The sequence below is a fragment of the Alligator mississippiensis genome, chromosome 2 (genome assembly GCF_030867095.1).
Source record: "Alligator mississippiensis isolate rAllMis1 chromosome 2, rAllMis1, whole genome shotgun sequence".
In the NCBI taxonomy this organism is placed as follows: Eukaryota; Metazoa; Chordata; order Crocodylia; family Alligatoridae; genus Alligator; species Alligator mississippiensis.
Genome location: NC_081825.1, coordinates 296,175,363 through 296,186,114, shown reverse-complemented (window position 1 = coordinate 296,186,114; position 10,752 = coordinate 296,175,363). Strand labels below are relative to the sequence as shown.

The window sequence follows — 10,752 nt, the reverse complement described above, 5'->3', positions numbered from 1 at the left end:
GCTTCATCCTTGTTCGTGGTTCCTGCCTGCTGATGTCTTGTTTCAGACTCCAGCCTTGACCTCTCGTGCTCCAGATTCAGTCCAAACCCCTCCTTTTTGAGAGCTGCGTCCTGGGTTGTGGCTTAGCTTGGCCATTGTCCATGTCCTGGTCCCTTTAGCTTCCTGCTTGGGACCCTCTGGCTAGTGATTCTTGTGCCCTGGCCATATGGACCCATTCGTTTCTGTAGGAGGAGCATCACAACATTCACCTTAATTTGCAACTTGTCTTTCAATAACTTTGTATTACTTTTGGAAGCTCAGAATAGTGCACATGCTGCCTATCCAACTATTGCACTGGCTGTCTCATTTTGGATATTCAGTTGCCTTCCATTGCCCATGCTTCACACACGCCTGTTGACTCCGCTGTTTCCAACTCATCTGTTGTGCTTCGTTTTTCAGTGCCTTCATTCTCTTCTCCCATCCTTGGACTAGATTGAAATAGGATCTGGTTTAATAAAAGGGTAACACACTTTGCAACCTGTTGATATATTTAGTCCTGACTCCCTATTAGCGTGAGTAAGGGTAACTTGGACTCAATCATGGGGAAGAAATCAGAACTGCCTCCAGTCTTTATTCTGTCTCTGGGAAGTGAGTCCAGGTTCCTGGCATTATTCCAGCCAGGATTTCTCTCTTTCCAAGTGCATCATTTCATGTCTGAGCCCCTCCTTTCCTTTCCCCATTTGAACATGTTCCATAATTCTCCTTAATTGTGAATTGCTCTTGTTCCCATCTCCTTATTTCTTGTAATTTTGCCATTGCATTAAAAGTTAAATGAGCATATGCTGTTCCATTGAAAAGTCTTTTGATATCTCTTCATTTTATTCCTCCTATGTACTTCATTCTTACTGATTTGTATTACAGTTGCAAGTAGGGGACCAAAAAAAGTGAGGGTCCCATTATGTCAAGGGATGCTCTTACATACAATTTGGGTATTTCCTGACCCTGAAGAGCCCACAATCTGGGGTTGTGATTTTAACTCAACCTACAGGACTTGGGTGTCCCATTCCCAGTGGGAAATGTGTCCAAATCCCATTTGAAAATGTTAGTTTAAATAGACAAAGTGCAGAAGAAAGAAAAGATTAACTCTTTTTGCTGGTGGAGAAACTGGAAATGTCTACAAGTGCATTAATGCACTATTGCTGCTCTGCATTAAGTTTAGTACCTCTAATATGAGGTACTACATAAATGCTCAGTAGCTGGTGCTAATGCATCGTAGCAATTGTGCACGGGCTTTTCCTTTCGTGAAGCTTAATGTGCAGTAGACTAATTTTACTGCACATTAGCACGGTTTTTGCTGTGATGTGCTAATGCACAGTAAAACTAGACTATGGCTCTTTAAGCATCTTGTGTAGATGCACCAACTGAGACACAAGTTAAGGGTCAGGGTATAAAGGGAGTTGGTGTCCTGCTCAGTATTTTACCACTTAAGTGGCTTACACAGTGAAGTCTCCTTTGGAGACCATTTTGAAACTGAGCTATCGGTTTAAACATCTGAATTTAAATGACTTGCCCAGGATTACCCAGGGGGTCTGTGGCGAAGGTAAAAGGAATACAGTCCTTCCAAGTCCGGGTCCATAAGATGTTGCTTCTAACTGCATAGACTGTCAGAAATGTATTGGTGTGATCAAGTCGATAGCGTAAGTTCCTGGTGTTTTGTCTTTCTCTACTATGCTGAGTTACTACATAACCCGTGATGTGTAGACGGATCATTAATTAAACTTTGTTTTCATTAAAGGATGAAATCAAAACTGTCATGGAGAGCCTGAATCAAAAAGAGCAGCAGCTGAGTTTGAGAAGGCCAGTCGCAGAGGAGACACAGAGAGAGCTGGAGGAGAAGCACGCCAAATATGAAGAACTGAGGAAGAAAGTTTCGGGTGGGTAGGAGGTTGCTCCAGTACATCTTGACGCTTTTTACTAGTGTGCAAGAAAGAGGGCTGACTGTCTCACAATCCTTGGCCTACTTATCGCTCAGCTGAACTGTAAAGCACAGCAAAGCTGGAAGGTCCTTGTACACCAGCTGGGTTCTGACCTTGGGACATGACTGCCACGTAAATAATCATTAATCGTAAACCTATGCAAGGGACCATTTACTGTTGTAACATGCTGTGCTCTTGGAGCCGCGTTCAGCCCAGGGGACAAAGAGAGACGAGAACCCGTGTCCCTCATTTACAGGTCTCAAAGATGAAGAGGCCAACCTGACGAAATCCATCGAGCGCTCGCTCAGGGCGACAAGAAGACTCCAAAAAACTACGGTAATGGTTATCATCTTCCTGGATGTCGTTGGTTAATGCCCCCAAAATTGGTTTGTTTTCCTTCCAGTGGAAAGCATGCACCCATGTAGACTGCAAGGGATGCTGCCAGCCTTGGCTATTTTCAAGGACAAGGCTAAGCTTCTCCCTCTCTGGTCTTGTGCGTTGTTATAGTCTCCCACCTTTCCAGCACCCTCTTCCTAGAGCTTCTGTCGACCGTGATGCAGGCAGGGGTTTTCTGGTTGGAAGATGCTTGCCCAGCCTGACAGACACCACAGAGACATCCTCACGTACCTCATGTAAAACTCTGAGCTGGAGCCCACTCTTGCTACCCTTGGCCACACGAGTGGCACTAATGCAATGAGAGGAATTACTTATGTGAGCAAGGGGCTGCAATGCCAGGTCCTGTGTGAACCCTATCACACTACAGAAGCTTACCACTGCTGGGCAAGGTCCTTTCACAGCTTCAGCAACTCACATTTGCAGGGAAAATACCTCCCCCGATTCAATCTCTTCGTCTCATCAGCTTGGTTCATCTCTTGGTGCAAAATATACTACTGGGAAATAGCACGAGGAGGAAGATTTGCCTAGCTTGCGAGAGAGACATTAGATATGCTAAATGCAGGGGTCCTTGGTTATAAAGTCACAAACCGAATTGCCAGATACATTCCTAGATTGCCTGATGCTGTTAGGGCTGATCTCAGTAGCTCTTGGCCTGCAGCAGACCCACAGGCACTGACACTGTTCCTTGTTCAGGGAGGGAGGTGCCCCTCAGGATCCGAAAATGAGGGCTGGAAGGGACCTCAGGAGGTTGCATCTAGTCCAAGCCCCTGATCAAAGCAGGACCAGCCCCAACTACATCATCCCAGTCAAGGCTTTGTCCAGCTGGGTCTTAAAAATCTCCAAGGATGGAGACCCCACCACCACCTCTCTGGGTATCCTGTTCCCCGCTTTAAGCCTACTTAAAAGGGCAGTGATGTCACCAGAATCATTTTTCAAATTTTTTGAGCATGCCTGCGGCCTTCATCAATATAAAATGTCTTGCATGTCACTAGGCTCCTTGATGTAACCCTTTATGAGACAAGAGGTGTGTCTGCACAAGACACTAACTGCACAGTAGTGTAATAACGCTGCACAGTAGTGTGCCGGGCAAAACCAGTGCTAACACGCTGCCGCGCAGTAGGATTAGGCTACTCTGCAGTTGGTGTCTGTAAAAACCCATGTGCCAGTGCTACTGCACAGTAGCACCAGTTATTGAGCATTGATTTTAGTACTTGGTTATCCAAGTACTAAACTTAATGTGCAGTAATTATGGTGCGTTAATGAACGTGTAGTGTCCATTAGCCTGCAGCCAGTGTTCAGTAGTTAGCGACTGGGGCTGGAAGGCAGAAGGAGACTCTCTTTCCAATTCTGCCATTGCCTTGTGGACCTCGGGCAATTCATCACCGCCTCTGTGCTGTTCTCGATGTGCCTGGTAGAGACGATACTCCTTTTGTAAAGCACCTTGAAATCCTTAGATGAAAGTTGCCACTTTAATAAACTACACAGTCCTTTATTTATTTGATAGCAACAATTCACATATGAATACAAGGTGAATTGCAATGAACCTAAATAACAAAGGGTTTCTTCGTGGACAGGCTGAGCAGAAGAATGAATTGCAGACGAAGCGTGACGCAGCTTTGGAGCAGCTGAGAGACCACACAGAGGTTTTGAAGCTGCTAGAGAGAGACATTTATGAGGTCGACAGAAAGCTTGAGCTTGTGAATGCAGAAAATGGCAGGTTGAAATTAGTGAGTAACACGGCGCTTCCTGCGCAGGCTTGTCCACGTGGAGAGCTCGGTCTGGTTTTCCTTCACAGGAAGGAATGGAAATGGAGGAGGATGGAAATTAAGCCCCAAGGCTGCGTCCAGACGAGCACGAACTTGTTTCCCCAGGGACAAGTAGCGGTGGCACGTCTTGTATGGCTGGCTGCTTGTCCCTGGGGAACGTCTGCGTCACGTGTGCTCTGGTTCGCAGCAGGTTACCCTGGGTGGGGTAGGGGAGGCTGGCCCCGGCAGCCTTACCTGGGGTCCTGGGGGCCTTGGGGAGCTGCAGCTGTGGTGCTCCTGCAGCAGGGAGCCTGCCCGACAGCCAGCTAGGCATCGGTTTTGGGTGGCATGTGTTTTTTGCGGCAAAGTAGCAACACGAGGAACATGTGCACATGCGGCGTGTGGTGCCGTGGGTGGGTCTGTGGCACTGCATGCTGCACATCTGGACATGGCCCAAGAGTCCAATTTTGCTTTTGGTTGCACCTGTGGCACTCCTTTTAACTTTAATGGGAGACACGTCGGGATGTGGAAAGTTGGGTCTCATCTTGTTGAGTAGAAACATTTTCTGCTACGCCCAATCCACTACCCTGCTAGCTGAGGGAAAGCCAAAGGCTGCGATGAGGTCAAGGCATGGGGTGGTGCGGCACAGCAGACAGTCATCCCTATTGCCTTACATGGCTTACCCGTATTGAGGAGCAGCGTTCAGGCTGGTTCAGTGCCTGCCAGAAAGCCCAAAGCCACCCGACTGAGAGGGAAAAGTCTCATCGTGCATATTCTGAGCAACAGCACGACCTGCTGCAGTTCTAGCTCAGAGAAACTTAATTGAGAGTGGTGCTGCTCTCCCCAGGCACTCGGGAGAAAGAAAACGCCAATAGATGTGTGCCGCCTTACCGGGAAGTAAGATAATGCTCTGCTGTTGCACGACTTGCCTTTCAGTGACTGTAGGCACTCCTGCCTTCTCTTGCCGGGACCCTCCTGTGCACTTAGGTGAGGTAGCAACCAGTGTTGTCTATCCTGGATAGACGCTGCCTTGTCTAAGAGCTAACGGTAAAACTTGCCAAACCGCCCAAACTGACGCAAGCATGTAAGAGCCTAATTCTCCTGGAAAGCAGGTAGGTCTCAATGCCTGAGTCCGTGATGCTGATGGGCCTCGTTCCTCCAAGAGTCCCAGTTCCAGCAAGGAGCTAAGCTCTGCTTCCTTCTAAGCACCAGGCGCAAAGGAACTCATTACCCAGAAAATATCCGAGGCCATTAGACTAATACTTTGGTAAAACCACTCAGGGCTGACACCACACCTCTAGTAGCCACTCTGCGCCAGCTGTCCAAAGGGGTCTGTGAAGTCTGCTGTATCTGCTTGCAGCCTCGTTCAAGTAAATGCACATCATGCCGTCCTAGGAATAAAACCCTCCACAGACCTCGCCAGTCTGATTGAGGGGAGAAATTCCTCCCTGACCCCGGTTTGGCGGTTAGTACAACCCTGAGTGGAAGAGTGAGACCCTTTGCTCGCCCCGTAGCACTGGTGCACTGATTTGGGGCTTGTATTTATTCTGGCAGCTATTAATGTGTGTGTTCAACAAAGTGAAATGGATCCTGATGTGGAAGGGGAGCGTAGCAGTAGAGTGATTTGTCCCAGGGAATATATATCCAGGGTGTTTCTGAAGGTGGCCAAAATGTCTAGTCACCAGGCAGAAGAGACAGTGTGTAACATCTGAATTGTTATGATTTCTCTCCACAGTGCAATGCACGGATCAAAGCAGATATTTCCACCATGAACTCGGAGGCGGAAAAGCACAAGTCAACAACAATCAAAATTCTGCAGGACTTGGCAATCCTTCGCGGTAAGGTGTTGTCGGAAGAAATTGCTTCTTGGCCTTTTGGCTACTATCAAGCGTGACCGAACTCCCAGGCCTCCGGGCTCAGGGCTTGCCTATAGATAGAGGTCTACCCAACTCGGGAAGGCAGCCGGCCGATTTCCTGGGGTGAGCCCAGAGCTGGCGGTCATTCCCATGGGCTGATCATGGCAGGGTCCCCCCATGCCGGTTGTGAGGGCTGTCCGTCATAGAGCCCCACCCCTTGCTGCTGATTGGTTGAGGGTTGTAGTGTTGCCCCACCCCTCAACACTGATTAGTGAAGAGGGGTGGGGCTGCATGACAGGCAGCCCTCTCAGCCAGTCAGTGGGGAGGGGCAGGGATAGCAGCTATCTTGGGCTCCCCTTTGTGCTAGCAGCCCCCCTCTCCTCCATCTGGGGAGCCAGCTCTTTATTTTCACTAAGGATTTTTGTGGTTTTTATGGGCACTGCCTGATTTTGTGGCCAATGCCGGATTTCACAGTTTCCACAAAATCACAGTTTTGGTAGGTCCCTACCCAGAGGATGCTTGTCTGGCTATAGGGAGTATCTGAACTCCCAGATCTATTGGTCTGGGAGGAGGTGTACTGGTTTGTTTAAAGTTATATGGCTCACTGTCGCAGGGCACTAAGGTGCCTGCTCCTTTAAGGGCTGAAACTGCCTGGGGAGGGAGCCCTAGCAGTCGGGCAGGAACCCCTCAGCTGCAAGTTACCGTGGCAGCAGGAATGAGGGAATTAGCCCACACCTGCAGGTGGTCAGCTGACCAGAAGAGGCAGGGCCTGGGGCATATATAAACCCCAGGGCTGGGACCAGAGGGTCAGTTCTCTGCCAGGAGCCAAGGGGGAAGGAGATCTCCTAGAGGAAGCTAAGCGAAGAGGCTTGACTGCCCATTCGGCTTCTGGTAAGATTAAGGGACTACAGGAGCTCAACAGATACCCTGGCCTACAAGGCACATAGTGCTGGGGGGAAGGGTGACTCTTTGAAAGGGACAGAGCACACCCTGAGCTGCTTGCAATATGTTAGAGCCCAGGGGCTCGGATTTTGATTTCTGTTTGTAAACCGGTGGATCGGGCTGAGGCTATTGGGGAAGGAGGAGGCCTCATTGGGGGCCCACTGCAGTATGGGGACCCCAGCACCAGTGTGGGCACAGTGACAAAGAGGGTTGAGTGGACCCCAGCACCAGGGGTGCAGTGACAAAGAGGGGTGAGCGGACCTTAGCGCCAGGGGGCACCAAGAGAGAGACAGGGCTGAGGAGAGCCCAGGGATGACCAGAGGCCAAGTTAAACTAAGGCCTCAGAGGGACACTGTGTGAATGCTATCTGCGAGGCTTGGGGCGTGGTAAAGGGGTGGTTTGCAGCCACACATCTAGCCCATAAGGCTGAGGGTGTCTTGAGAGGCATCCATTTTCAAGCGGGACCCGAAAGGGGTCTGAGAACGCACAGGGTTCAGTGGAGTCCATCAGGACTGTGCCCAAAATACAAACTTGAGGGCAGCCTCCTTATCTAGTACAGTTACAACAAGACGTGGCAGGCGAGAAAGAGAGTGCCTGTTGGGCAGGATTGGCACAATCAAGGAGTCCTAGGGGTATCACGGCCATCCCTGGGGATCCCATCCCGTGACGCTCATGGATATCTACAGACATGGCAACAGACGTGTGTTGATTTGGACATTGGGGATTTAAAAAAAAAAAAAGCTCAACTACTTAAAAATCACTTTCTCAGTGCACCTTTTTGACATAGCCTACTTGCCCTTTTCACTAGAGCTTCTTCTGAAGGCATGGTCAGAGGACAGTTACATTCAAAAGGTGAGTTTCAACTCTGTTGTACATGGTACTTTTTAGCAATGAAAATATTTTGGTTTACATGCAAAAAAGAATGGTTTGTACTGTAAATACTGCTCTATGTTTCTTCTAAGAGCACCTGTTCTGTCTGAATTGATTGTAATTGCCTAGCACGCCGGAAGAATACAGAAAATGATCGTTGTCTAGCTCTGCATAAAAATCCTGATTGCAAATGGTCCTAGATCGATGCTTTATTTTGCTTATCCGAGGTTCAAACCTAGCTAAAAGTGGCCATCCTTCTTTAAATCTGTGCCACGCGGCTGTACAATCTTACCTTTGCCCTTCCAATCCAGATTGCCAATCTAATACTGTTTAGACTGGGAAGAACCTTTACGTTCAACAAGAACTTAATGGAAATACCCCTTAGATATTTCAGGGCAGATCATTCGAGCAGAAGGGCAAGTTTTGCCTCCTGTTGAATGAGCCAGGAAAAAGGACCCAGTGAAAAATTTGCACAAAGGTTGGTTCCAGAACCGGGTGTAAATTGACATTGCCAAATAAAGCGGATCCTCTATGGCGGGATGTCCCCTTGCACAGCTGATTCGCTTCAATAAGTGAAATGCACATTGCCCATTGTCCTGCTTATTGATCCTGCAGGACAACAGGCAACGTGTTCCCCGCTCTGAGACGTGGCCCTGAGACTCTCCCAAGGCTCATCTTTGCAAGCCTGGAGCTCCGGCTTCTCCTGATCTCAGATGTGCTGCAGAGATTTCGGGGGGTGTCTGCTGAGGGCAGCTGGAGAGCATGGGCAGCTCCGGGCTGCCTGCACTCTCTTGCCATAAAGGAAGTAGACATCTGCCATGAAAAAGCAGCACAAATTACTACTGCTTTCTGCTGCAGCCACAAAGGCATTTGTGACACGATAAAGGACACGGACATCTATTTGCTTTCATGTTGTGCCATCGCAAAAACTGCTCGGGTGGTGCAAAGGCAAGGGCTGTTTCCCGCCTCAAGGCCTTGGGCTTCGTGGCCGGACACACTGTGAGATAGCAGATGGTACCATCTGCTATCCCGATATTTTGTGATTTTTTTCTTTCCCCTCACAAGAACGTGATCTTCCTACTCTGTCTTGTTACAGGAATTTGTGGAGACTGAGCAGGAAATTCTGAGGGCAATGGCAAATTTAATAGCAAAAGTTCAGCACAGAGAGCAAAAGGTTGACAGCATTAGCAACAGGCTTCAAAGTAACTTGGATGGACTGGATTCTTTACTAGGAAGTCAATCTGTCGTGAATCCCTGGTAAGAAATACCACCTCTTTGCTTTTGCCTCCTGCTAGAGTTGCATTTATTTATTTATTTATTAATTAAATTATGAACAGACTGAGTGGGGGGGGTAGGGGGGGGGGACACCAGCAGGGTGGGGGAGGGGGAGGAGTGAGGGGCACCAGCAGGGCTGGGGTGGCTGTGGTGAGGAGTGAGGGGCCTTTCATTTGAATCATTTTGGGGTTTTTATCAGGGAAGTTGCAATTTTTTTTATCAGGGAAAATCAGGATCCCTGCTTATTACTGCAGTACCTCTTGAGCTCAAGTTGTATTTGTGCCATTGGTGCTAAAGACCCTGGTATTAAATCACAGCATCTGTGCATGTAAAATCATAGAAAATGAGGGTTGGAAGGGACCTCAGGAGGTTACATCTAGTCCAACCCCCTGCTCAAAGCAGGCCCAGCCCCAACTAGATCATCCCAGCCAGGGCTTTGTCTACCTGGGTCTTAAAAACCTTTACACGGCTGTAGTCTTGTTTTCATGAGATGTGTTTTATAGTTAGAAGATTTGGAAGCAAAATGACGACTACATTTGCACAGCTTTGAATCACTTGGATGTAGGTACTTAAACAGCAAACAAGGGAAGGCAAACGGTGGAGCTGGACACTGAATGATGAAAAGCCCACTAAAGGAAAATTTACTTTCTGCTTTCCTAAGGGCCTAAAGTTGTCATGCATTCACACATGAAACTCCCACCGAGGTCAGCGAGGTGTCTTTGCATGCAGGCATTGCAGGGCCCTGCAAACAGGCGTCTGTTACTCCTAAAGCTGCACCTGCAATTCTGTTTCTTTTTTGTGCTACTGAGAGTGGGATCAAGAGAAAAGGCTGTTAATTAGTCTTCTGTGCTTGTATTCCAGATACTTCCAGAAGATATCAGGACGCGCAAGGTACGTATTAGCTTAATATCCCCGATACGCGCAACCAGGACACACGCTGATGTAACTAGGATACATTTACCAGCTGCAAGCTTTGCGAGCCATGAGAAGGGGATGTGTTAGGGTCTGATACAAAAAGTCCTTGATCTCCTTCAGTGATGCAGGTATCACTTGTGCTAGCTGGGGTTTATTTTTGCATTGTGTTGCCTCTTTAGAGCCAGATGTTTCAACAGGGAGGCCTGCTGTCCTTGCATAGAAATGCCATTCCCGGGAGGTTGGGGACTTCTCTAAATATGGCCCCTAGACCTGTTGGTTTGGTGTCCTGTTATCAGGGATCCTGTTTTTCTCTGATTTAAAAAAAAAAATCACAAATTCTTTGATGGAAAAAACCTCAACATTTGTGATTTTAAAATGAAAAACCACTAATATCTTTATTGATCTATTTACAGTTTGGAAGCCTATCAGTGCCTCAATCACTATAACAAAATAAATTCTAAATACCTGTACATTTTGGTATTTGATTTTGTTTTTTTTATCATAGAAAATCAGAGCTCCCCCTGCCCCCTTCACTCACAGAAGGCAGGTCCAGGCCCCTCACTCCCAAGCCACAGCCCCCCAGCCATGCTGGTGCCCCTCGCCCCCCCTGGCCCTGCTGGAAGGGGCTCCCAGCTGCCAGGGTTATGGGGCCAGGGACCTAGGTCCACAGTCCCTTGTCACCTGCAGCAGAAACTGAGTCCTGGCTGCTGCCCTTGCAAGGCAGCAGCTGCTGCGGCACAGTAGAGCCCGGAGCCTGCCTCCCCCTTCCCCATGGGTGGCACGGCCAGAGCAGAGCCC

At 48.5% G+C, this 10,752-nt stretch overlaps 1 protein-coding gene across 1 annotated transcript; it reads left to right on the top strand.

The window, feature by feature from the left end:
* The first annotated feature begins 1,778 nt into the window (after positions 1–1,778).
* On the top strand, positions 1,779–10,377 carry LOC132248445 (uncharacterized). Its single transcript, XM_059721391.1, has 7 exons — positions 1,779–1,913; positions 2,212–2,291; positions 3,926–4,078; positions 5,832–5,934; positions 7,703–7,746; positions 8,861–9,021; positions 9,901–10,377. Coding segments are annotated over exons 1-7 (663 nt in total). The 5' UTR covers positions 1,779–1,792; the 3' UTR covers positions 9,902–10,377.
* Positions 10,378–10,752: the final 375 nt, after the last annotated feature.

Excerpts from the sequence above, each read along its gene's own strand:
- LOC132248445 (XM_059721391.1), top strand. The coding sequence starts at position 1,793 with ATGGAGAGCCTGAATCAAAAAGAGCAGCAGCTGAGTTTGAGAAGGCCA. Across the intron at positions 1,914-2,211 it reads ACTGAGGAAGAAAGTTTCGG|GTCTCAAAGATGAAGAGGCC; the intron begins GTGGGTAGGAGG and ends CCTCATTTACAG. Across the intron at positions 2,292-3,925 it reads GAAGACTCCAAAAAACTACG|GCTGAGCAGAAGAATGAATT; the intron begins GTAATGGTTATC and ends CTTCGTGGACAG.